Raw genomic sequence first — 25,125 nt, forward strand, 5'->3', positions numbered from 1 at the left:
GTCAACATGACTTTGTGTGTGCAAAGACATGATTCACTGACTTGATTGAGTTTTTTGAAGAAGTAGCAAAGAGGATTGATAAGGGCAGAGTGGTGGACATGATCTTTATGGAGATATGGTTTACATTTCTTCCCTTTTAGGGAAGTACAGTATCCATTTGAATTTTGCGCTGTGACACCGTTGGTAGAGGTAAAGCACATTTTGGGAGAGGTAGGGTACCTTATGGTGGACGTAATCCCTTTGGAATTGTGAAAAAGCATGCCCATGCATAAAAAGTGCATAAATCCATTAGGATTGGCAATGTTGCCCAGAAATAGTCCAGAAGAAAAATGTGGAATTTTAAAAATTGCTCAGTATTTGGAGCACTTGTTCAGATCAAACCAATATAAGATTTGTGTTGCATGACTGTTTCCTAAGTGATTATTTTTACAATGGTGCCCCTATTAGTGGGCAGCTCAACTACTTATTGAATGGATTTTATTTCACTATTTTTAATTAACCTGTTTAGACACGTTATAACGCACCTTTAAGAACCTAGATCTATCTAACTCAGAGGCAGGAACCTAGATCTATCTAACCCAGAACCATTGCACCATGAAGGATTAAGCACCTAAATGAAATGTTTGTTTGCATAAGGCATTGAACACGAGCGAAATATTTGTTTCTATTAGGGATTAGTTGAAGCAATTATATTGCATTTAATGTAGCTTCATATCAATTACAGTGTTTTTTTTCAATATTAACATCAATTAATAGATTGATTAATTTATTTTCTCCCAGGGTACCTCCTGATTAATTTTCATGCTGGATAATAGATGGTGTTGGCATGGACAGGGAAGGACAAAGATTGATTGGTGGTGTGTATAAATTGGCCTTGAGTTGCCATATTGGTGTTAGGAATCTTTCAAGATGGGCAGATTTGCATGGGATTGGGTAGGTTGCCCATAGTTTGGCAGAGGATATGAGGGATCATTAGTGTAACAAGATAGTCATAGTGTGGCACAGAAAGTATGAGGGGTCATGGTGGCATGAAAACAGGGCCACAGGTTGACATGCAGGAGTTGATAAAGTACGTGACAAATCTTTAGCATTCATATTGCATGTTGTGTTTGAGCCCCGAGACAGACCTCCCTCCCAGTCTACCTCAGGAACAGTGCAAGATCTTACATGTTTTCTAGGTCATCTGGCAAGGCTATTAATTGAGCCCAACCTGAACTGGAATTCCAGGTGGCCATTTTTAAAGGTCAGGTTTGCAGAGTCAGGTTTCTGCTGATTCTTTTACACTGAATCCAGGAAAGAAATCTATTGTCCCCCAGGAATGCGATCAGGACTTGCATGATATCTTTTGTGAAGGTACGGACTTGTTGGAAATGACTTGGGGATAAAAGGTACTATTCTGAGGTATTGCTATTTCAGCAACTACAGACGAATGGCAGGAAAACTGGCAGTTCATCCTGAACAGAACTAGTTATTATGGGTGGAATCTCAGTCTGAAATAATGACAGCCATAGGTGAGGTGCCAGAAGACCAGAAGCTGGATAATGTGGTGCCACTATTTAAGAAGGACGGTAAAGAAAATCCAGGGAACTATAGACCAATGAGCTTAACATCAGTGGTGGGCAAGTTGTTGGAGGGAATTCTGAGGGATAGGATTTGCATGTATTGGAAAGGCAAGGACTGATTAGGGATGGTCAACATGGCTTTCTGTGTGCAAAGACATGATTCACTGACTTGGTGTTTTTGAAGAAGTAGCAAAAGAGGACTGGTAAAGGCAGCGTGGTGGACATAATCTGTATGGAGTTCATTATCTCCAGCCTGACTTGTTACATCTCCCTCAACCTCACACATTTTCGACGTACCAACCATGCCAAACCCGCAGCCTAATTCTCATATCCAACCCTCATACCTTTATCCCAGCTTAGTTCTGAGTTCCAGCCATCACCCTTTTTATCCTCACCTCCTAAACTAATTAATTCAGTATCCACAAGTAATCATGCAAATAGAGGGAAATAAATAAGGTTTCATTATTTATATTTCTACATTGTAAATTACACAATTGAAAAAAATCTATCTCTTATCTGTAAACATACATTTTGGCATTTGTTGTCATTTCTGTCAGATCTTGACCCTTGCTGACACTTCTTGTTAGGATGATAGTTCTAGACTTTTTTTCACATGTCTTGATACTTGTGTACAGGCCTTGATGAGTTGAACAGTTCCTAGGGAGATGTGCATCTTTTACACACAACCTTCTCCACAATTAAAAGTCTCAAAGGGCTCTGGATCACTCCCCGCCCCCCCCCCCCCCCCCCCCCCCCCCGAAGAATCATTGACCCCCTTCCTCAAAGGATACCAGAGGTTCTTCTTAAAATTGCCGTCACCCCCAGCTGGATCATTATCTGTAAGGGTACCTCAGCTGTCCTAAGGGGCACCTTGGCTTACCAAAAGAAATTACCTGAGATCAGAAACAAAAATAGAAATTGTTGCAAAAGCTCAGCAGGTCTGGCAGCATTTGTGCAGAGAAATCGGAGTTAACCTTTTGGGAACTCCTGTTCTGAGGAAAGGTCACTCGATGTGAACTGTTAATTCTGATTTCTCTCCAGAGATGCTGCCAGACCTGCTGAACGTTGGCAAGAACTTCTATTTTTGTTTCTGATTTACAGCGTCCACAGTCCTTTCAGTTTTTATTGAACTGAGAACAATTCTGGTCTTAACTGGTCTAATCTCCACACTTTGTGTTCCAGATATTCAGAAACACCTAAATCGTATTTCATTGAAGCTGGCTGGTTATTTAAATGGCTTAGCTGCCTCAGAAACCACATATTTGTGAACCACAACCCACCCCCATTCCCAACCCTGTGTAATGAGAGATACTACCTGGTAGCTTCATAATTTGAGATCTCCTGGAACTGAAAACAATTGGGAAACCTCATCCAGGGTCTAGATGTAACAATATAAAGTTATAACAATATAAATATCAATATCCTTTAGTCTTGACCAGAAACTCAACTGGACTGACCTTATAAACTATAGCACGTGGACTGCAGCAGTTCAAGAAGGCAGCTCACTGCCACCTTCTTAAGAGCAACCACGGACTGGCAATAAATGCTGACCAGCTAGAAATAACTATGTCCCATGAGTGAATGAATATAATGTGGAAAAATGTGAAATGATTAATTTTGGTAAGAAAAGTTAAAAAGTGGTTCATGTTTCAAAATGGTGAGAGGCCAGGAAACGTTGGTAAACAAAAGGAACCTGGTGTCCTTGAACATATCCTATTGAAAATTAATACGTGGATAAAACAAGCAATTAAGAAAGTGAATGGCATGTTTGTCTTTATTAAAAATGGACTAGAATATAAGTAAATAGGTCTTATTATAATTATATAAGACCTTATGAGACCATACCTGAATTATTATCTATTGCTTTGGTCTTCTCACCCAAGAAGCAACAAAGGTTCCTCGACTGATTCCTCAATTAAAAGCATTGTCCAGTGAAGAAATAGTGTGTATAAACCAACATTTGATAGAAAGTAAAAGATTGAGGAGTGATCTTATTGAGACATATTGTTCCAGATGTTTTGATTCACATTGAACTGTTCCGACAGATGCTGATCATAGGAGAAAGTATTCACAAATGTACCTGTTTGTTTTTAGGCTAAACCTGTGGTGCTGGATACTCCTTGAAGAATCCCTTGCAGAAATCAGGGTAAGAATGCAAACCGTCCCAGTGTCATAGAGTAACCTGGGAACACGACAACAATGGATGTGATAGGAATTAAAAATCTGAGATAAATTGAATCCTACTGAAGAAAAGATATATTTTGTCAAGGTTTTTTTTGTCTTTCACCTATTAGGACAATTTGCAGGAAATACCAAAGTAAAGAGTAAGCAACATTTGTACTGTACGGGAGAAGAGTATTGATTAGTTGACAAGTGGACTTTGATCTGTAGAGTGTTGCCATGGACAATGCACCAGTTAACAATGAATAGGTTTGTTTAAATTTTAAACCAGACAGATTGGCTCTGGCCATTCAAGGATGCAGTATAAACGTTATTTTCCTTCCTTAATTCCTGTGGATTATCCTAATTAGTGCAAGACAAAACTCATCAACATGTGCATTATTTTCAGCAATATTCATGTTCTGCACTGACAAATGACTGTAAGGTAAGTTGAATTAAACCTCTGTGGCTTTTTTGGTTATTACATAGTTTCTATTTTTGTTTAATTTACATATTCAATTTTATTATTGATTGATTGATGAAATATTGTTTTTCTATTTCTTTTAAATATTTAATGACAATTTTATTTAACAAATCTAAATGTCTGAGAGAGTGGTGGGGTGTTTAGGGTGGGAGAGGTTGAGGGTTAAAGAGGTCAAAGGGCTCAGTTTGGGGTTCCATTATTTGGCTACCCACGAGTTCAAGCAGGATTTACTCCATCTAACCTTTCTTGAGTAGTTATCCAGGCAACTAAGTTAAAAGCCTCTGAAATCTCTGACCCAGACATAGATCCAGAGACTCTTCTCGAGGCTTTCAGGCACCTAGGAAATGATCATTGAAAGTTTAAATATCCTGGGCAATTTCTGGGTAGTTGGTGTGCTTAGACATCCTAGGGACCCTTTACAGCAAAATTTGGGGTTTGTTGCTGCAATAACTAATTCGGTAAATGTGGGCCGTGAATCTAATAGGCGCCTGGCCAGGGTATTTAAAAGTAATAAGCTTCCTCAAACTGGGCATTCTAAATCTAGGGTTTTCAATCTCAGAGTAAGGGTTCAGGCATTTAGAACTGAGTTTTGAATCGTCTCCATCTCCAATAAGAAACAATCTAACTGTCATCCTTTGGCATTTAATGATGTTACCATCACTGAATCCCCTACTAACATCTTTGGGGTTACATTGTGGTTTGCTCTAAAGGGACCCGAGAATGTCTAAACATACCACCTACCCAGAAATTGCCCAGGATATTTAAACTTTCAATGATCATTTCCTAGGAGCCTGAAAGCCTCAAAAAGAGTCTCTGGACCTATGCTTGAGTCGGAGACTTCAAAGGTTTTTAACTCATTTGCCTCTCTCGAGGGTTACCATTGACCAGAAACTAAACTGGACTCACCACACAAACACAATGCCACAACCCCAGGTCAGAAGCTAGGAATACTGCACTGAGTAACTCACCTTCTGACTCCCCAAAGCCTGTCCATCATCTATCTACAGGTCACAAATCAGGAGTGTGACGGAATACTCTCCATTTGCCTAGATGTGTGAAGCTCCAAAACACTCAAGAAACTTGACACCTTTGTCTAGGACAAAGCAGCCTGCTTGATTGGCACCACATCTACAAGCATTTATTTTCTTCACCACTGATGTTCAGTAGCAACAGTGTGTACTATCTACAAAATGTACTGCAGACATTTGCCAGAGGTGCTGAGCCAGCACATTCCAAACCCACACTCACTTCCACGAGGACAGCAGCTATATGGGAATACCACCACCTGCAAATTCCCAACAAGCCACTGACCATTGTGACTTGGAAATATATCGTTGTTACTTCACAGTGTCTGGGTCAAAGTCCTGGAATTCCCTCCCTCAGGGCATTTTGGGTCAACCTACAGTATGTGGATTGTAGTCATTCAAGAAGGCAGCTCACCAATATTTTCCTTCTCAAGGGCAACTAGCAATGGGCAATAAATGCTGGCCAGCTACTGATACCCACTTCCAAAAGTGAATTAAAAGAAAATAAATCTCTTCAATAAGGATCATTAATCTTTGGAATACCTTTTCTAAAGAGTGTCGTGAGTGCTTAATTGTTGAATATATTCAAGCCAGAGAGTGATAGATTTTTGGTGCAAAGAGAATAAGGATTATAGAAAACTGTGGAAATGTGGATTGGAGGTGGAACACCAGTTGTAAAAATAGGAGTAATGGATCATGCTAAAATGTCCTATTGCTCATCCTATTTTACATGTTCTTATGCATTCCCTCGACTCTCTTCAAGGCATTAGGAGATCAGTTGGAATCAGCAATGTTACTTGCTTGCTAATCCCTGAGATGTTCATTCAACAAAATTGTCAGATTAAACATTTACACCACATGATCTTGCAAATTTAATATTATTTGAAATGTCAATGAACAAGTAAGAAGATCTCTGATAAGAAATGCCATGAAAATTTCAAAGGGTTGGCAATTTAATAATTAGGATTTTGTGATCAGAAAATACTGCTGCTCCGGTATTTGATAGGATTCTATTTCTGTTGTTTTTCGACTTTCTTTCAATATTGCAGTTTAGCTTTTATCCTGCATTATTTTGCAAACAATAATTAAAAACCTATTATATCCTATGCCTGTTCATTAATTTTGAAAATTGACACCCTTCAATGCCACAAAAGATTCAACTCCATATTTACTTTAGTTTCAAATACATAGGAAATCAGTTGTTGTGCAGAGGCTCATTGACAGATCTGACATCTTCCAGGTGTGTCTGGTGCCATGGTTTCCTCATTGAAGTAAACAGGAAAAGATAAGGTGTTTATGACTAGATTACAGCACATTGCTCTCATTGATGACTTTTTATTTTAATGTATGATGCAATTGGAAATTATCTGAAGCACAGCCACCAGCTTTGGATGAAAGATAAGCAGCTCCAACTTCTAACATAAAATACAGGTAATAGTTAGGTATCTGCATTCATTCCCTAAGAATGGACACACTTCAGCAATATTATTTCCATTTTTATTTTGGCAAATAGGAATTAGATTAACTATGGCTGCATTAGAAACAAATTATTTTTAAAGCAAACGCTAGTAAACAAATTGAATTCACATAATTACATTGTCCATATATCTATATTCGTACATACATATGTATCAATTGTATCAAATGTCTCCTGTTGCCAGTTTAATATAAGGTGACATTCTCATTTTGCTCCTTAGCCTGAAAGCAGAGCTTCACAATAAGTGCACGCAATAGGCATTAGCAACTCTTAGGTATCTCAATCCAAGTTTTACAAGTAAGCTTGGCTGTGTGCATACTCAATTATGCACATACATATACAAACATACAACTTAGGAGCTGTGTAGCACCTTTGACCTCTTGAGCTTGCTCAACAATTTAATAAGATCATGATTGATTTGGTTGTAAAGTCAACTCCACATTCCAGCCTGATAACCTTTCACCTCCTGCTTATCAAGAATCCATCTGCCTCAAACTAAGAGATATTCAGAGGCTCTGTTTCCACTGCATTTTGAGGATGAAAGTTTCGAAGATTTTACAAGAAACAAAATTGCTTCATTCCTGTGGGCAATCCTTTATCTTTGACCTGTGACTCCTAACTCCAGATTATCCACAAGAGGAAATGTCCTCTCCATAGTTGCCTTGTTAATGCTCCTCAAGATCTTAGATGTTTAAATCAATTTGCCTCTTATTTTTCTAAGTACCAGTGAATACTGGCCTAGCCTGTCCAAGCTGCCTTCATAAAACAAGTTTCAAATATAAACCTTCTTTGAATTGCTTCCAGAGCATTTACATCCTTCCTTCAATAAATAAACTAATACTGTATATCGTACTATAAATGCGGACTCACCAGTGCCCTATAAAACTTAAGCATAACCTCCTCACTTTTGTAGTCAATTCCCCTCATAATAAATTATAACTTTTTTATTGGCTTTCCAAATTACTCACTGTTCTTGCCTTTTGTGAATCATGCACTAGTACACCATGATCCCTCTTAATCTTAGTGCTCTGTAGTTCTTCACATTTTAGATAATATGCTTCTTTTTTATTCTTTCTGTCAAAATGGAAAGCTTCCTATTTCCCAAATGATACATTTCTTTGCCAGATCTTAACTACTCACATAACCTTCCTATATCCCTCCTTATGTCCTCTTCAGAACTTACTTTTCAACTTATTTTTGTGTCATTAACAAGTTTAGCAACCATATCTTTGGTCGCCTTAATCAAATCTTCAATACAAATTGTAAAAAGTTGACGCACAGCATTAATCCTTGTAGCACACCACTCGTTACATCTCGTCAACCAGAAAAAGATCTATTTATGCTACAGACAGCTATGGGTTGTCAAGTCTGAGATAGACTGTGTTTAACCAGTGAGAAATCAAAAGGCAGGAGAGTGGAATTGAGGATTATCAGACCAGCCATGATCTCATCGAACGAAGGAGCACACTTAGTGAACTGAATGGCCTACTACTGCTCCTACATCTTCTTGTCTTACAATGCCAGGGTCAGTAATTCATACACTCGGCAGCCCTCATTCTCATCCAAATAAGCTGAAAGAGCTTCAAATCTCTTCGACAAATGCAAAGGCTAACTCTCTGTGCTTCTTCTTTTTGGGTCCCTTTACCAGCCTCACTTACAGTTACAGTCATGTGTCCCTAACCACTGACCAAATCAAAAGACCCTACTTTGAGGGGTGTGGCTGTTTTCCGGTGCAATCCATCCAAGTAACTTTCTGGCAGTATCTGCAGCTCGGCCTCCAGTTCATAAACTCTGAGCAAATATTCCTCTTGCCATAAACCCTTACTGCAGACATGCTTGCCCAGGATCATACTGGTGTTTAGGAACTCCCACATGCTGAACCCATGACCCTTCACTTGTCCTATATTTTTAATGTGGTTTAATAAACTACTTAATTATTTTATTCGAATATTTATTTTCCATGTTGACATATTTTATTAGCCATACCACAGCTCCTATAATATTTTAAACCTTGGCAATTAAGTAGTTAACTACTTTAATTATGATGCAGGGCACTATCACCACACCTGCCAAAGTTCCACATTATACCAGAATCTTTGTTTTGCTGTTGGAGTCATTCAAACAATTCAGAAGTGTGAGCCCAAGGCAAACTTCTTTTCTACATTACTTCGTTGAAGTAAATTGCAGAACCTATAAAATATCACCCAGTGAAGCAAAATTAACTTGTTGGGTCTGTGTGTTCACCACCATTTATCTAATGACTGATCAGGTTTGAAATACAAGGTTTGGCTTATTCAACCAGAATCTGTTGAAGGGAGAATGTGGCACTATTTCTTTTTTGTCTACGCTTCAGATTGAATCGTTCTGAGAACTTGAACACGAATGCACAAGCATGCAATGTTGAGGCATGCAGGTTTCATTATCTCATTTGGCTGTGTTTTCATTTCGAACCGCACCTGCATAGGGAGGGGCTGAGAAAGGATCAGATGTCTCCTTATGAAGAGAAGTCCATGGGTGTGTCACTGCCAGACTGAGTCACAGAACAAATCAGTAGCTTGCAGTTGAAGGTGTATTTGGTTCAAGATCTAATTGGATGTTGAATTAAAAGCGACGTTTATCTCATCCACATCTTTCCTAATTCAGTTGCCACCCTTTCAGTGACTCAGGTGAGAAATGACAACCGATTTTTGTTTATATAACTTTTCTACCAGAGCAAACTTTTTTTTCCCTAGGGCTGAAGCTGAGACTTTATAAGCAGCTTCCAATCGACAAAAACTTTGCCCAGCAAACAAGCTGTACCTATTCTAGGAGTTAGCTACAGTTCAGTGGCTGAATACTCACCCTTATTTTTGGCTGAAGCCCTGTTGCAGAGACCTAAATATGTATAATCCACGTTTTCACTCCCAGTGTGGTATTGCAAGAGTATTGCACTGCTGGAGGGCTATGATTAATTGGATGAGATGTTAACGCTGAGTTCTGATTTCTGTCTCAATTGGCTATAAAAAAATCCCACTGCTCTACTCAAGTCAGAGCCAGGGAGCTTCCTGGCAGCTGTAATATTGTGTATCAACCAAAATTCATCGAAAAAAGGCCCAGAAATTTGCTTGCAAGCCAGATGCCACAGACTCAGAGACTGTCCCAGACTGATACACAAAGAAAAAAAGTTTAAAAAAACACAGCCGAAAATGGCTTGATTTTTATTCTGGGAAGCAGGTTTATGCTGTAGACAGCCCTTCTGCATGCCTGTCCCCACCCTGGGAACAGTTCAGAGGCAGCCACATGGACAATTGAGTGCTGAGACAGACAAGTTAAAAGGCTTGCATCAATTCAACTCAGTTGTAATGCAAAAACATTCGTCCCACTAGACCTTATCCCTCGCATCAACTTACCCCATCGCCTCTCTTACCCTCTATGCCCTTGGCCCTGCCCCACCGTTCTGTATATTCCCTATGCAACAGTGCCAACTCATGCCAATCCATGACCCCCAACCCATATCCATGACATCTTACAGCCGCATGCCAACTTAATGGAAACTCATGCGAACACAAGGCCATAATCACAATCTATTTCCATTCGGCTCTGCATGCCGACCTCCCCAATATGCCTGTTCTGAGGAAGGGTCACCAGACCCAAAACATTAACTCTGTTTTTTCTTTCACAGACGCTGCCAGACCTGCTGAGCCTTTCCAGCGACTTTGTTTTTATCTCCAATATGCACCATGGATACACCTTTGTTGAGATATCATGGTGTATGATAAGTAACCACTACAGAATTTTAAGATCCCTAATTTAAAAAATTAATTTACTCTAAATACATAATCTCTGTAAAAGCAGTTGTATTCATAACCCCATATCAAAGAAAGCTTTTTAAAAAATATTCACTCAAAGGTGTCAACCAATTTTGAACTTACAAATCCTCCTGTTAGTGATAGGTGATGGATGCAGCCATTTTGGTATAAAGGATGTGAAAGTAGAATATTTATCAAATGGAGAATGTTTTTGGAATTCTGAACTAGGCGTAGCCATGTATGAGTCACAAGAAGTTAGACTAACTTTTAACAACTGCTTGATAACTGGCTGCCTCATTCTACAAGGGCAAAGGTTTTACAAGGACTTTCGCAGGACTGGAGGGTTTGAGTTATAGGGAGATGCTGGATAGCCTGGAGATTTTCCCCCTGAAATAAAGGAGGCTAAGGGGTGACATTATAGAGGTTTATAAAATCATAAGGTGAATAATCAAGGTCCTTCCCCAGGGTAGGGGAGTCCAAAACTAGAGGGCATGGTTTTAAGATGAGAGGGGAAAGATTTAAATGGGATCTGAGGGGTAACCTTTTCACACAGAACGGGGGGCATATATGCAACGAATTGCCAGAGGAAGTGGTAGAGAAGGGTACAGTTGCAACATGTAAAAGAAATTTGAACAGGTGCTTGGATAGGAAAGATTTAGAGGGATATGCGACAAAGGCAGGCAAATGGGACTAGTTCAGTTTAGGAAACTGAGTTGGGCCAAAGGGCCTGTTTCCATGCTGTATGACTCCATGACTCTGATTGCCCTGCAGAAGAATTTAAGGAGTTAATTACAGGAAAAGATATGTCTTCAAACAGATAGTCAATGCCAACTGTAACAAGAAACAGGGAAGTTACTTCTGACAAGAAAGCAAGATGTAGACTTAATGGTTCCAGACAAGTAATCAATTTTGTGGATGAAAATTCTAAAGGGTCATCATACCACAAACTTGAAGGATGCAAAATTGTTTAAGATTCAACTCTAGCTCTCTTCAGCAGCAGAGCATTGAAGAGCAACACTGCACAAGGATCGAATCCTAGGCACATCCAGAGATAGATACTGAGATAACAATGTGTAGAGCTGGATGAACACAGCCGGCCAAGCAGCATCATAGGAGCAAGAAGGGTGACATTTCGGGCCTAGACACTTCATCAGACCGAAACGTCGGCCTTCCTGCTCCTATGATGCTGCTTGGCCTTCTGTGTTCATCCAGCTCTACATCTTGTTATCTCGGATTCTCCAGCATCTGCAGTTCCTATTATCTCAGAGACAGATACCATTGGTTGGAATTGTAGCTAAATTCCACCATTAATCAGGTAATAGTTAAGATGGGTTGTGAAGCTTAACCTGTCTACTTGAAGGGTCTTATTTTGCTTTCGACATGCAATAAAGTTGAATAATTGTTTCAGTATCTGATTGTGAGATTTCATAATAAGTAGTTGAATTAAAGTAGCTTGTGGTAGCTTAAACACAACACAGAGAACTGATTTGGCTACATTTCAATTATTGTGAATAGTCTCCTTATTTAAGGAAAGATTTAAATAAGTTCTAGGCGATTCAGAGCAGGTTTACCAGATTCGAATCTTGAATAAATGAGTTGTCTTATGAGGATAGTTTGTTAAGGCTGGGTGTGGTTCCACTGGAGTTTAAAAGAGTGCGGGGAAACTTGATTGACCAGGACAAGATTCTTGACAAAATGGATGTAGAAAGAATGTCTCCTCTCATGAGTCCATCTAGAACTAGGAGACACTGTTTCAATATTAGGGATTCTCCTTTTAGGACAAAGATGATTAGGAAAAAATAAACCCTGCTCTTTGTGCCTTTTCTTACCTTTAAATCAAGACCAAATCCGAGGTACCCCATTATACCAGACTTAAAAACATATCTACGTCATCCCATACCTCCTCTAAGCTCAATTTGTTCACCAATGTCAATCACTGATCACTTGCAAATACCTCTACATTTTCTTCTTCCTTCATTTGGTCAATGTTAATTATGATCTTAACCTTGGAGTCCCACAGTCTGTTATTTTACCCAAACCACCAACTCCAAACTATTAACTTTTGGGCCTTCTTTAAAACCTACCTATTTGATCGAACTTTCAGCTACCCATTGGAATAGTTCTTCTAGTCATGTTGTTCATTTTTATACTATAATGTCTCTGAGAAGTGGCCAGGGACATTGTTCCATTTGAAAACTGGAACATAAATGCAGCTGGTATCAAAATTTTCACTTCACTTTCTCAAAATTCATGGATCTAGAAATATCTAAGTTAACACTGCCACATTGTGGCCTTGAATATTCATGCAATTTACAACCACACTCTATTGCCCTCTGTAATGCAGAGCTTAGAGATATGAACAATCAATCGGTCCAATCATTCATGACAACCAGATATTCTAGACTAATCCAGTGCCATTTTCCAACATTTGGCCCATATCCCTCTAAACCCTTTCTATTCATATACCCATCCATATGCCTTTTAAGTGTTTTAATTGTACATGACTCCATCACTTCCCCTGGCAGGTCATTCCATACACGCACCACCTTCTGCATGAAAATGTTGTCCCTTAGTTCCCTTTTAAATCTTTCTGATCTCACCTTAAACCAAAGCCCTTTAGTTTTGGACACCCCTATCCTAGAGAAAAGACCTCGGTTACTCACCCTGTCTGTGCCACCATGACGTTGTAAACTTCTATGAGGTCACCCTTCAGCTTCCAATGTTCCAGAGAAAATAGTCCCAACCTATTCAGCATCTCCCTTCAATCCTGGCACCGTCCTTGTAAAGCTTGACTGAGCCCTTTTGGGTTTCACAACATCTTTGTTACACTATCTTTCCTTATCTAAATGTCTTTTAAATGTTGTAACTGTCCAAAGGAGGGAAGCCTCAAAAACCAAAAGGCAGGTCGTAAAGTTGCACTGAGTGGATCTGGACATTTATGGGGCTAGCACTTGGAAAGCTGTGACCATGAAAGCTGAGGGTTTGATAGAGAAGGTCAGCTGGTGCTAAAACTAATGACAGTCAAGGAAGCGAACTACTGCTTAGTCTGGTTCTACACAAGACTGAAGGACCTGGATGGAGCAGAGTGAGAGAGAAAAGACAGAGGCAGTTGCAAGAAAGAGAGAGGCATAGGGACTTTGGAAAAGCAATTTTTTCAGGAGTGTGACAGGATCTCCCATATCCTCAATTTCCCTCAGTTTAAAGGATCAGAGTAGTGCATCTATGGTATAACCATTAGCTCCAAGTTACTCTCCAAGATGCACCATCCTGACCTGTTTGACATCCTGATCAAGTTATATATTTTGGAAAAATCTTGGAAGGGTGCAAATATACACAGAAAAATAAAAGAAAGAAATTAATTTTATCTGCATACTATTCTTGCTTGATACTGTCTTTTCTAAACTTCTTTGTCAGAATATTTGAATAGGGTTCACAGACAGGAAACTCCAACCAAACATCACACGAATCTGACAAAATCAGTGGATTCATCAGATACTGGATATTATTGACCTTTCAGTGTAAGTATTGCCTTGCCAGTTATTACTGTGCACTTCGTGTAATTTCTTCATCACATCCTCCCTGTCAATCTTGCCCAAAATCTTAAAGTTGTATCCATTTTCTATCAGCTGATGTGAACATCTTGTTTATATCTATCTTACTGAAACCAATCATAAACCCTCACAGCTGTCAAATCACCCCTCAGCTTCAGGTACTCCCTCACATCACAAATCCCTGAGTCCTGAACCATTCTGGTGAATGAATCAATCTGACCCCTCTTAGAGCCTGACCATCCTCCCCATGTATTGGCGATCTCTGGTTTGCACAGACCCAGATGCTGTGTGTTCCTGTCATCATGCTACAACAATTACACATTGACATCACTAACTCCCTGGGGCTTTCCTCAACTGTGAGATTTTTCTTTGAAATCCATGTTTCTGATACCTTTCCAGCTGCAGACTTCAGCAAGAGAATTTCAAATCGAAAGCGGTGACATGTTGAGTATTTTTGACAATTCATCAATAATTTTGAGTTAGTACTGTGCCCGTTATCTGTGTGATGTTCTGTGACTGGTGCATCTCCTTTCGCGTGGATCTGATCCATTTGAATATATTGCTCTGTTTCACCTCTGCCCTCTCTTTGTCCATGTTAGTTTTGTCATCTGTGTCTAGATGAAGTTTCTACCACACCTCAGAGTCATCCAGAATGGAAATAGACCCTTTGGTCCAACACGCCTATGCGCAGCAGATATCCTAATCTGATCGTGTCCCATTTGCTTGCTTTTGCTGGTATCACGCTAAACCTTTCCTATCCATGTACTGGTCCAAACATGTTTTAAATGTTGTAATTATGCTCACCTCTACCACTTCTTCTGGCTACTTGTTCCATACACACACCATCCTCCCTGTGGAAAAAGTTGCCTCTCATGACCTTTTCAAAATCTTTGCTCTTTCATCCTGAAACTTCTGCCCTGTAGTTTTGGACTCCTCTGGGAAGAGGGGCCTGTGCCTTGGAAAGCCTCGCGTTTCTGGCGGAGTCCGGTGAGGTGTCACTGGCTCTTGAAAATCCAGGGGAGATGGTGTAAATCTTGCACCAGGCTGTACCCATGTCCACAGCAGGTCTCCAAGGTGAACAGCCTCTGGCATGTTAGAACAATGTGGGCAGAGGAAGTCGGCAAGTAAAATCCGTAACTTCGGGATAAGGATTGGCTCTAAGGGCTGGGGTGCGAAGTGGGGCTGGGCACGTGCCGCGGTTGGTCGAGGCGCCTATTTAATTTCTTCCCAGGACCTAGCATATGGGTAAGCCACTTATAAAGGGATGAAAATATTTGTTCCAGGTATGGAACTAGCTAATTTCTTTATCATAATCAGAAGTACTTCGTTGGTGGTTCGAGGGGCTGGTGCTGAGGTTAAAAGTTTGGAAGGAAAGGCATGATGGGAATTTTTTCAAAATTGTCAAATTAGAAGGAAAGTTGCTGAAAATTATAAGATTGCAAGTTTAACCTAAAAATGCTACAAGAAAGGTGATATTAATTCCTAAATAAAATGAAGAACTACAGATGCTGGAAATCTGAAACAAGTGTTGGAGAAACTCAATAGGTCTGACAGCATCTGTGGAGAGATAAAACAGAGTTAACGTTTAAGTCCAGTGACACTTTGTTGTCCAGTAACCCTGCTCTGTATGGGTTGCTGCCAGCACAGCCAATTCATTCTCTAACATGCACAGTTCCCCAAATGCCTATTCAACATTTACTTATTCCCTAGATTACCACCAAATTTTTTGTCTGCTTCCCCATTTTCTCTCTCTCTCAGGGCAAATCTGCACTCCCCCCACCTCAAGGTCTCATACCAATAGGATATTCAGACAGATGTATAGTTTGAATCTCAGAGTTTTGGATTGAAACTGAAGGTACAGTCACAAATAGCAGGAGCAATATAACTTAGAGGTGTGCAGATATTTTTAAAGGTTTGTTGGGCTGGAGGAGATTATAGAGACATGCAAGGGTAATGGAGAAAGTTATAAACGTTTGAGAATTTTAAAATCATGACATTTCAAAAAGATTAACCCTGCTCTTTGTGCCTGTTCTTACCTTTTAAACCAAATCATTTGGTCATTTGGCACAGTGCTGCCTCACAGTACTAGGGACCTGAGTTCAGTTCCACCCTTGGGTGACTGTCTGCGTGAAGTTTGCACATTTTCCGTGTTTGTGTGAGTTTCCTCCCACAGTCCAAAGATGTGCAGTTTAGTTGGATTGGCTATGCTAAATTGCCCATAGTATCCAGGGATGTGTAGGTTAGGCACATTAGCCACAGGAAATACAGGGATAGTGTACAGGGGAAACGGGTCAGTGTGGACTTATTGAGCTGAAGGGGCTGTTTTTACACTGTGGGCATTCTATGATGGTAAGTGGCCTACAGGGGAACTTGAAAGTGGTGGTGTTTCCATATATCTGCTCTCCTTGTCCTTCTAGAAGGAAGTGGTCATGGGTTTGGAAGGTCAGAGATCCTTTGGTGAATTTCTGCACTGCATCCTGTAGGTAGTACACACTGCTGTTACTGAGCATCAGTGGTGAAGGGAATGGATGTAGTGCCAATCAAGCGGGCTGCTTTGCCTGGATGGTGTCAAGCTTCTTGAGTTGTTATCATGGAAAGGGATAGAGTTGTCCGTAGTTCAGTTGATTAAGAGTGGCAGCTTTTCAATGGCCAACAATCCAACATATACATCAAAATCAACCCACCCCAGTCATCTGCAGATCAGAGCTGCTGCAGCAGACCATGCTGTAGAGATCTTTTCCTCAACATAATAGACTGGAAACTGCAGGTAATTATTTTTCAAATCGGAGAACAGTTACATAGTAACCAACTCGGCTAGAGAAATCTGGAATGGTGAATGAAACAAGAGCTTATTTTTTTTGCTCATCTGATACTGGATGCCAGATAAACAATCTGATTACTTTCTTTCAACTCTACTGTTGCTAAATTACTCAGTGAAACAGAGCAAGGTGTTTTTAGTGCATTAGTGAACCCTAACAACAATGTCACTGAGGACTAGCCTTGTTATGACAGGTCAATAGCTTGTAGTGTTCAACCTTGCGTTATTTTTTGGTTCAAACGCATCCTATCAAACAAGTTCTTCACAAATTTTATTTGATATTCACTGCCATGTTACAGTTACCACAGTTACACTGCCTTCAGAGACAGAAGTTCGCAAGCTTTGGAAAAAAATGGGTGGGGTTAGCCAAAGTAGTTCAATTGAAAGTAATAAGGATGTTGTGAACTATGAAAACAAAGTTATGGACACCATAAATCGGAAGAATCTATGACAATTTTATACCTCACTTACACATTCAGTATTTTTCATTATAAAGTTGAGACAATAAGACATAACAAGTCATCTCATGTAAATAAAGGAAACAGATGCTTTGGCATTGAAGTTTATATTTTGTGCAAGCATTTGTTTACTACTGTATACAAATAAGCACAACTGGAAATTCATTAAATAAGAATTAATTTCCTATATCAAACATAAACAGCATACAGTGGACTCGGTTTACAAAAATATTTGAATTGCAGCATGTATTTCAAAAGTCAAATAAATTTGGTGCTACTACAAATACACAGAAGCACAAGATTTACCAAACCGTATTGAAAACGCTTCCAGATTCATAACTGGAAATCTTGCTGAGGAAGTGAACAATTATTCAACATTATTTAGAACAATGTGTTTTAAAAGTGCGCCAAGACAGGTTAGTGATGTGGAAAGAACAGGCTTTTATGTTGGAAGCAGCATTAAAGCACTTGACATTCCAAGGGAAAGAACAGTGAAATGTAGGTAAATAAAATCTCTCCCCAAGTCCAAAGAATATGCATTAATCTCCAAAGCAAATGGCAATTTCCCATTAGAATTTTTAATATTCTGACTGTAATCCTGAAGGGTCTCTGAATGTGGGTGTCAATTTGTGTTTATTTTAGAAAATTAATTCTCTTAACCAGTATCCTTCAAAAACCAAGGTAAATACACTAAGTTAATTTGATTTAGGAATGAGTCAGTAATTCCCTCGGCTTGGACTTAATTTGAACTCAACTCTCCCTTACTACAACAACACTTCTAAATTTTGCTTTTTGCAATCTGTATTCCGTTTCATTAACTTATTTTGATCAAACATGCTTTCTAATATATTATATTAAAAATTTAAGAGATGTATGTTTTGGGGAAATACATTCAATAGACACCAGCTGTTTAGGGTATACTGTGCTATTTCAAAATTACAATCAAAAAGATATTATGTTCTAACAGCAGGGGCCTTTCATTAATAATTCCAATGAGTCTGTTCAGTTTCACATTTGTTTTATTTACATATACATAATGACTGAGCAGTGTGCAAAGACTATTAGGTCTGGGTAAAATAAGTACCATTCATTTGGTCATACTTCAAGGAAATGTTTCATTATGTTGCTGATTAGGATAAGGAGGTAATGATTTAAGTTGGCAAAAGGTAAAGTTAGGACAGCTATCAGAATATTTTTCCCTATATAGTCAACATGTCGAATTGACTTCAAAATACAGTGGACATTGAAATCCTAAATCCAGATGGGAAGCAACTAGGCACTTTAATGTGGGGAGTTGGAGGATTTTCCTGAGTGGATGAAACAAGGGAGTTGAATTTTGGTGGAGATGTTGAGGCAGGATCAGAAGGCAAGGTTTCAGCAACTTCCCATTACTGGCCAACATGGTGTTCTGCCACAATGGTACCACTTTTGAGTTGTTATGAAGAGGGCTGCATCAAGAGGGGTAACTGCCACATGCCTATCAGCAGCAGGTAGCCAAGTAAACTGCCTATTGAGGGGAGTAATCAGAGGTTTTCTGGAATTTTCCAAATAGCATATGGGCCTCCGATGGAGGTTGAAGTGAGACAATGAACAGGCTGGGCTCCTGTCAGTCATCATTGTTGCACTGAATTTAAATCCACCCCACCCCGGCAATTGCCAGAGGGCCACTACTGCGGATCATGCTGTAGAGGGTTTTCATCTCTACATGACAGTCTGACAGCTGTAGCCACTTATTATTTAACCTATAGGAGGCCACCGTCTATTAGAGAGCTTTGATAATTTCATACCATTACCGTCAATGTTTATGGCAGTTATGGCTTTCTTTGGACTTTCCAGTCATCCTTAATTGACTGGGGCTCCCAAAGACATTGCCTTAATTTGCTTGTTCTTCAAAATCTCCCTGTGGGTCAAGCTGTTGGCACTTGTGTGTTCCCAAACAGCATTTCATTTCAAAGGCACAATCGGTACCTGGTATCAAAAATACTGCTCAAGATGAATCAAATGGGCTTCGTCATTTAATAACTTAGTAATGAAGTAGTTGGCAGAGTATTTTGGTTGACAACCATTTACAAAGCATAATTCAAACTTCTATGATTTCCCTTTCTTCATTTTAGCAACTTTTTCTTTCCTTTTCTTGACGTGTTTAGGTACTTTGTTTCTTCGTTTTTCTCGCTGCGCTTCTTTAACCATTCTTTTTCTGTCCTGTAAACAGATACAACATTATTCAGGTACATTAAAAAAGTGCAGATGGAGCAATTTTACTTTATTCAATGTATTCCATGTTACATAACTTAGTTAATTTTTTACAATGACTCATTCTGAGCCATGGAAATAGTGCAACTGACAATTACATTGACTTAAGTTATAATTTCAGGAAAAATGTTTATTGCCAAAAGAAAATCAGCATTAGCCGTAAAAGTTAACACTTCATTAGTTTCAGTATTCATTGCAACCAAGTAAGCCTTAGTAAGTAAGTTCATAGCTGATCAGGGACCTTGCTCCATGACTTACTTTCTTATGGCTTTTGAATATGATTGGCCCATGAACAGATGTAAAGGGAAAGAATAAGCCCGACAAAGCCTATTTCAATCACTCGTTGGTGCAATGTCATGTCACCCAGTCATCCCTAGCAATGCTAACAAATCCAGCCAACCACCCCAACTCAAATTCCTTGGACTTGATGACAGCAGCCAAACTTTTCTCAATGCATAGATTAGTTTAGATTAGATTAGATTCCCTACAGTGTGGAAACAGGCCCTTCGGCCCAACAAGTCCACACAGTCCCTTGGAGCATCCCACCCAGACCCACCCGCCCCATAACCCACACACCCCTGAACACTACGGGCAACTTAGCATGGCCAATCCACCTAGCCTGCACATCTTTGGACTGTGGGAGGAAACCGGAGCACCCCGAGGAAACCCACGCAGACATGGGGAGAACGTGCAAACTCCACACAGACAGTTATCCGGGGCTGGAATTGAACCCGGGTCCCTGGTGCTGTGAGGCTGCAGTGCTAACCACTGAGCCACCGTGCCACCCCGGGTTGAAATTGGGAATAGAATCTAATTATTCCAGGTAACTCTTTGCATGTTCTCTCTAAATTTCCAAATCGTATAACCTACAGTCTCGGTCAGTTGAATTACACCATCTCTAGCAATTATAAAGAAATCCGAATTTCACATTTTAAGCACTATCATTATCAGCTATTATTAGGCATTAATAGTAAATATAAAAAAAGTTACAAATAACCAAGTAATTGTTAGTCGAGCTACTTAAAATACTAGATAGCTAATTTTTACTTTACACACAAATTGTACAGTGCACATCAGCAACAAAATCTAATTTGCAGCACCGAGCCAATTAAGCAAAGCAAAATTAATCATCAGTTTGAAACTTCAATATTAAAATTACTTTCCGGACCTTAAATGTACCACCTATAAAAATACTAGGCACTCTCCGTCACTGCGTGATTTTTAAAGGAATCTGATTATCAAATGAAAACAAACCTTTTTGTTTGTTTCGTCTTCTTGCACACGGTCTTTAGGATGAATCCTTTCTCCTTCTTCAGAAGCAAGCTCTGAGTCACAACTATCATTATCAGATTTAGAGTTTCCATCACTTTCTTGCAAATTCTCAAGGAGGGCAGGTACCTGATATAAATAAACATGGATTAATAGAAAATAATCTACCAGCCAAAATCTGTTAAATTAACTTCACAGTAGGAGTCAATTAACTGATACATTCGTTATTACTGCAGTTAAATGTACAATTTATCGAATGTGTTTTTTCTCTAAAACAGGGAAAGATCTTAACAAGCCTAAATATCTGTCTCAATAAATCTTATGATTTAATCAGCTCAAATCCATTTGTCTTATTTACTTAAATGCCTTTCTGAAATGTTGTCCTTCAATACAATAAATATTTTGCCCAAATCAAAGTTTGGTTAAACCCGTTATACTTCCTTAAACTTCTCTTGTAACTTAAATCAGATCCTGGATCCTTCAAGAAACCAAGATAATAAAATGTGAGGCTGGATGAACACAGCAGGCCAAGCAGCATCTCAGGAGCACAAAAGCTGACGTTTCGGGCCTAGACCCTTCATCAGAGAGGGGGATGGGGGGAGGGAACTGGAATAAATAGGGAGAGAGGGGGAGGCGGACCGAAGATGGAGAGTAAAGAAGATAGGTGGGGAGGTAGGGAGGGGATAGGTCAGTCCAGGGAAGACGGACAGGTCAAGGAGGTGGGATGAGGTTAGTAGGTAGCTGGGGGTGCGGCTTGGGGTGGGAGGAAGGGATGGGTGAGAGGAAGAACCGGTTAGGGAGGCAGAGACAGGTTGGACTGGTTTTGGGATGCAGTGGGTGGGGGGGAAGAGCTGGGCTGGTTGTGTGGTGCAGTGGGGGGAGGGGATGAACTGGGCTGGTTTAGGGATGCAGTAGGGGAAGGGGAGATTTTGAAACTGGTGAAGTCCACATTGATACCATATGGCTGCAGGGTTCCCAGGCGGAATATGAGTTGCTGTTCCTGCAACCTTCGGGTGGCATCATTGTGGCAGTGCAGGAGGCCCATGATGGACATGTCATCAAGAGAATGGGAGGGGGAGTGGAAATGGTTTGCGACTGGGAGGTGCAGTTGTTTGTTGCGAACTGAGCGGAGGTGTTCTGCAAAGCGGTCCCCAAGCCTCCGCTTGGTTTCCCCAATGTAGAGGAAGCCGCACCGGGTACAGTGGATGCAGTATACCACATTGGCAGATGTGCAGGTGAACCTCTGCTTAATGTGGAATGTCATCTTGGGGCCTGGGATGGGGGTGAGGGAGGAGGTGTGGGGACAAGTGTAGCATTTCCTGCGGTTGCAGGGGAAGGTGCCGGGTGTGGTGGGGTTGGAGGGCAGTGTGGAGCGAACAAGGGAGTCACGGAGAGAGTGGTCTCTCCGGAAAGCAGACAGGGGAGGGGATGGAAAAATGTCTTGGGTGGTGGGGTCGGATTGTAAATGGCGGAAGTGTCGGAGGATAATGCGTTGTATTCGGAGGTTGGTAGGGTGGTGTGTGAGAACGAGGGGGATCCTCTTGGGGCGGTTGTGGCGGGGGCGGGGTGTGAGGGATGTGTCGCGGGAAATGCGGGAGACGCGGTCAAGGGCGTTCTCGATCACCGTGGGGGGAAAGTTGCGGTCCTTAAAGAACTTGGACATCTGGGATGTGCGGGAGTGGAATGTCTTATCGTGGGAGCAGATGCGGCGGAGGCGGAGGAATTGGGAATAGGGGATGGAATTTTTGCAGGAGGGTGGGTGGGAGGAGGTGGATTCTAGGTAGCTGTGGGAGTCGGTGGGCTTGAAATGGACATCAGTTACAAGCTGGTTGCCTGAGATGGAGACTGAGAGGTCCAGGAAGGTGAGGGATGTGCTGTAGATGGCCCAGGTGAACTGAAGGTTGGGGTGGAAGGTGTTGGTGAAGTGGATGAACTGTTCGAGCTCCTCTGGGGAGCAAGAGGCGGCGCCGATACAGTCATCAATGTACCGGAGGAAGAGGTGGGGTTTGGGGCCTGTGTAGGTGCGGAAGAGGGACTGTTCCACGTAACCTACAAAGAGGCAGGCATAGCTGGGGCCCATGCGGGTGCCCATGGCCACCCGCTTAGTCTGTAGGAAGTGGGAGGAGTCAAAAGAGAAGTTGTTGAGTGTGAGGACGAGTTCAGCTAGGCGGATGAGAGTGTCGGTGGAGGGGGCCTGGTCGGGCCTGCGGGACAGGAAGAAGCGGAGGGCCTTGAGGCCATCTCCATGCGGAATGCAGGTGTACAGGGACTGGACGTCCATGGTGAATATGAGGTGTTGGGGGCCAGGGAATTGGAAGTCCTGGAGGAGGTGGAGGGCGTGGGTGGTGTCACGGACGTAGGTGGGGAGTTCCTGGACCAAAGGGGAGAAAATGGAGTCCAGATAGGTGGAAATGAGTTCGGTGGGGCAGGAGCAGGCTGAGACGATGGGTCGACCAGGGCAGGCAGGTTTGTGGATTTTGGGAAGGAGATAGAAACGGGCCGTGCGGGGTTGGGGAACAATGAGGTTGGAGGCTGTGGGTGGGAGGTCTTCCGCCATTTACAATCCGACCCCACCACCCAAGACATTTTTCCATCCCCTCCCCTGTCTGCTTTCCGAGAGACCACTCTCTCCGTGACTCCCTTGTTCGCTCCACACTGCCCTCCAACCCCACCACACCCGGCACCTTCCCCTGCAACCGCAGGAAATGCTACACTTGTCCCCACACCTCCTCCCTCACCCCCATCCCAGGCCCCAAGATGACATTCCACATTAAGCAGAGGTTCACCTGCACATCTGCCAATGTGGTATACTGCATCCACTGTACCCGGTGCGGCTTCCTCTACATTGGGGAAACCAAGCGGAGGCTTGGGGACCGCTTTGCAGAACACCTCCGCTCAGTTCGCAACAAACAACTGCACCTCCCAGTCGCAAACCATTTCCACTCCCCCTCCCATTCTCTTGATGACATGTCCATCATGGGCCTCCTGCACTGCCACAATGATGCCACCCGAAGGTTGCAGGAACAGCAACTCATATTCCGCCTGGGAACCCTGCAGCCATATGGTATCAATGTGGACTTCACCAGTTTCAAAATCTCCCCTTCCCCTACTGCATCCCTAAACCAGCCCAGTTCATCCCCTCCCCCCACTGCACCACACAACCAGCCCAGCTCTTCCCCCCCACCCACTGCATCCCAAAACCAGTCCAACCTGTCTCTGCCTCCCTAACCGGTTCTTCCTCTCACCCATCCCTTCCTCCCACCCCAAGCCGCACCCCCAGCTACCTACTAACCTCATCCCACCTCCTTGACCTGTCCGTCTTCCCTGGACTGACCTATCCCCTCCCTACCTCCCCACCTACACTCTCTCCACCTATCTTCTTTACTCTCCATCTTCGGTCCGCCTCCCCCTCTCTCCCTATTTATTCCAGTTCCCTCCCCCCATCCCCCTCTCTGATGAAGGGTCTAGGCCCGAAACGTCAGCTTTTGTGCTCCTGAGATGCTGCTTGGCCTGCTGTGTTCATCCAGCCTCACATTTTATTATCTTGGAATTCTCCAGCATCTGCAGCTCCCATTATCTCTCTCTCCTTCAAGAAACCAATGGGCATACAAGATTCTTTAATGTGAATATATTTGACATTGTAAGTGACAAATCTTACCTGTTGCACACCACTCAGGTCTTTCTTCATTCCTGTCACTGTCTGATACAGAATCTACACAAAAATAAAAGTTCAGTTTTGTGGTTTTAAGTCTATTAGTGTAACACAAATTTTAAATATTATGGTTTTCTGATAATATATGGTACAAAAAAGATTGCGCATGAAGATATCCATAAAGCATTTTTTTCATTTTCAAAGAGTAGATGTAATTGGTATTTTTTGAAACATTAATTTAAAATCTGTATAATTAGCAGTGAAGACTAGAAGTGTGCATATTACACTATTAGCTTTGAATTACTTGAGAACAACTCGTAGGTCACAAACCTTGTTGCAATGAGGCATACGAATTTTATACTTGCATTTTCTTAGGTCAGAACTGAGAAAGTTTCACTTTGCAGTGGACACTCTAATACTTTGCTTGATGCTGATATAGGTAGCTTAAGTAGGGAGGTGTCCTGTGCCATGCATCACCAGCCTTCAGTTCGATCTTGATATCGCAAAACAAGCAAATATGGATGTATATACACATAGAAAGGCCCACTTGCTACACACAACAAAAGGATAAATTGCTAGCTGTTGATTGTTTCCGAGGCTGGACATAAAATAGTTTTTTGTGGCATTT

General features: G+C 41.4%; 1 protein-coding gene and 1 long non-coding RNA gene across 3 annotated transcripts in view; one reads left to right on the forward strand and one right to left on the reverse strand.

Moving 5' to 3' along the window:
• Positions 1-4,029: 4,029 nt before the first annotated feature.
• The window catches only part of LOC125451656 (uncharacterized), a 45,584-nt gene continuing 24,488 nt past the window's right edge, over positions 4,030-25,125 (forward strand). The window contains exons 1-2 of the long non-coding RNA XR_007247340.2: positions 4,030-4,167; positions 13,911-14,014. This is a non-coding gene — a long non-coding RNA (uncharacterized LOC125451656). The remainder of the gene's footprint in view (positions 4,168-13,910; positions 14,015-25,125) is intronic.
• riok1 (RIO kinase 1 (yeast)) overlaps positions 17,124-25,125 on the reverse strand; it is a 39,651-nt gene continuing 31,649 nt past the window's right edge. For both annotated transcript variants that reach the window (XM_048529089.2, XM_048529090.2), the window contains exons 15-17: positions 24,504-24,557; positions 20,831-20,974; positions 17,124-19,525 (exon numbers count right to left, since the gene is read on the reverse strand). In XM_048529089.2, the coding sequence (XP_048385046.1) occupies positions 19,412-19,525; positions 20,831-20,974; positions 24,504-24,557 (312 nt within the window). In that variant the 3' untranslated portion in view covers positions 17,124-19,411. The remainder of the gene's footprint in view (positions 19,526-20,830; positions 20,975-24,503; positions 24,558-25,125) is intronic.

The sequence above is a fragment of the Stegostoma tigrinum genome, chromosome 5 (assembly GCF_030684315.1).
Source record: "Stegostoma tigrinum isolate sSteTig4 chromosome 5, sSteTig4.hap1, whole genome shotgun sequence".
In the NCBI taxonomy this organism is placed as follows: Eukaryota; Metazoa; Chordata; class Chondrichthyes; order Orectolobiformes; family Stegostomatidae; genus Stegostoma; species Stegostoma tigrinum.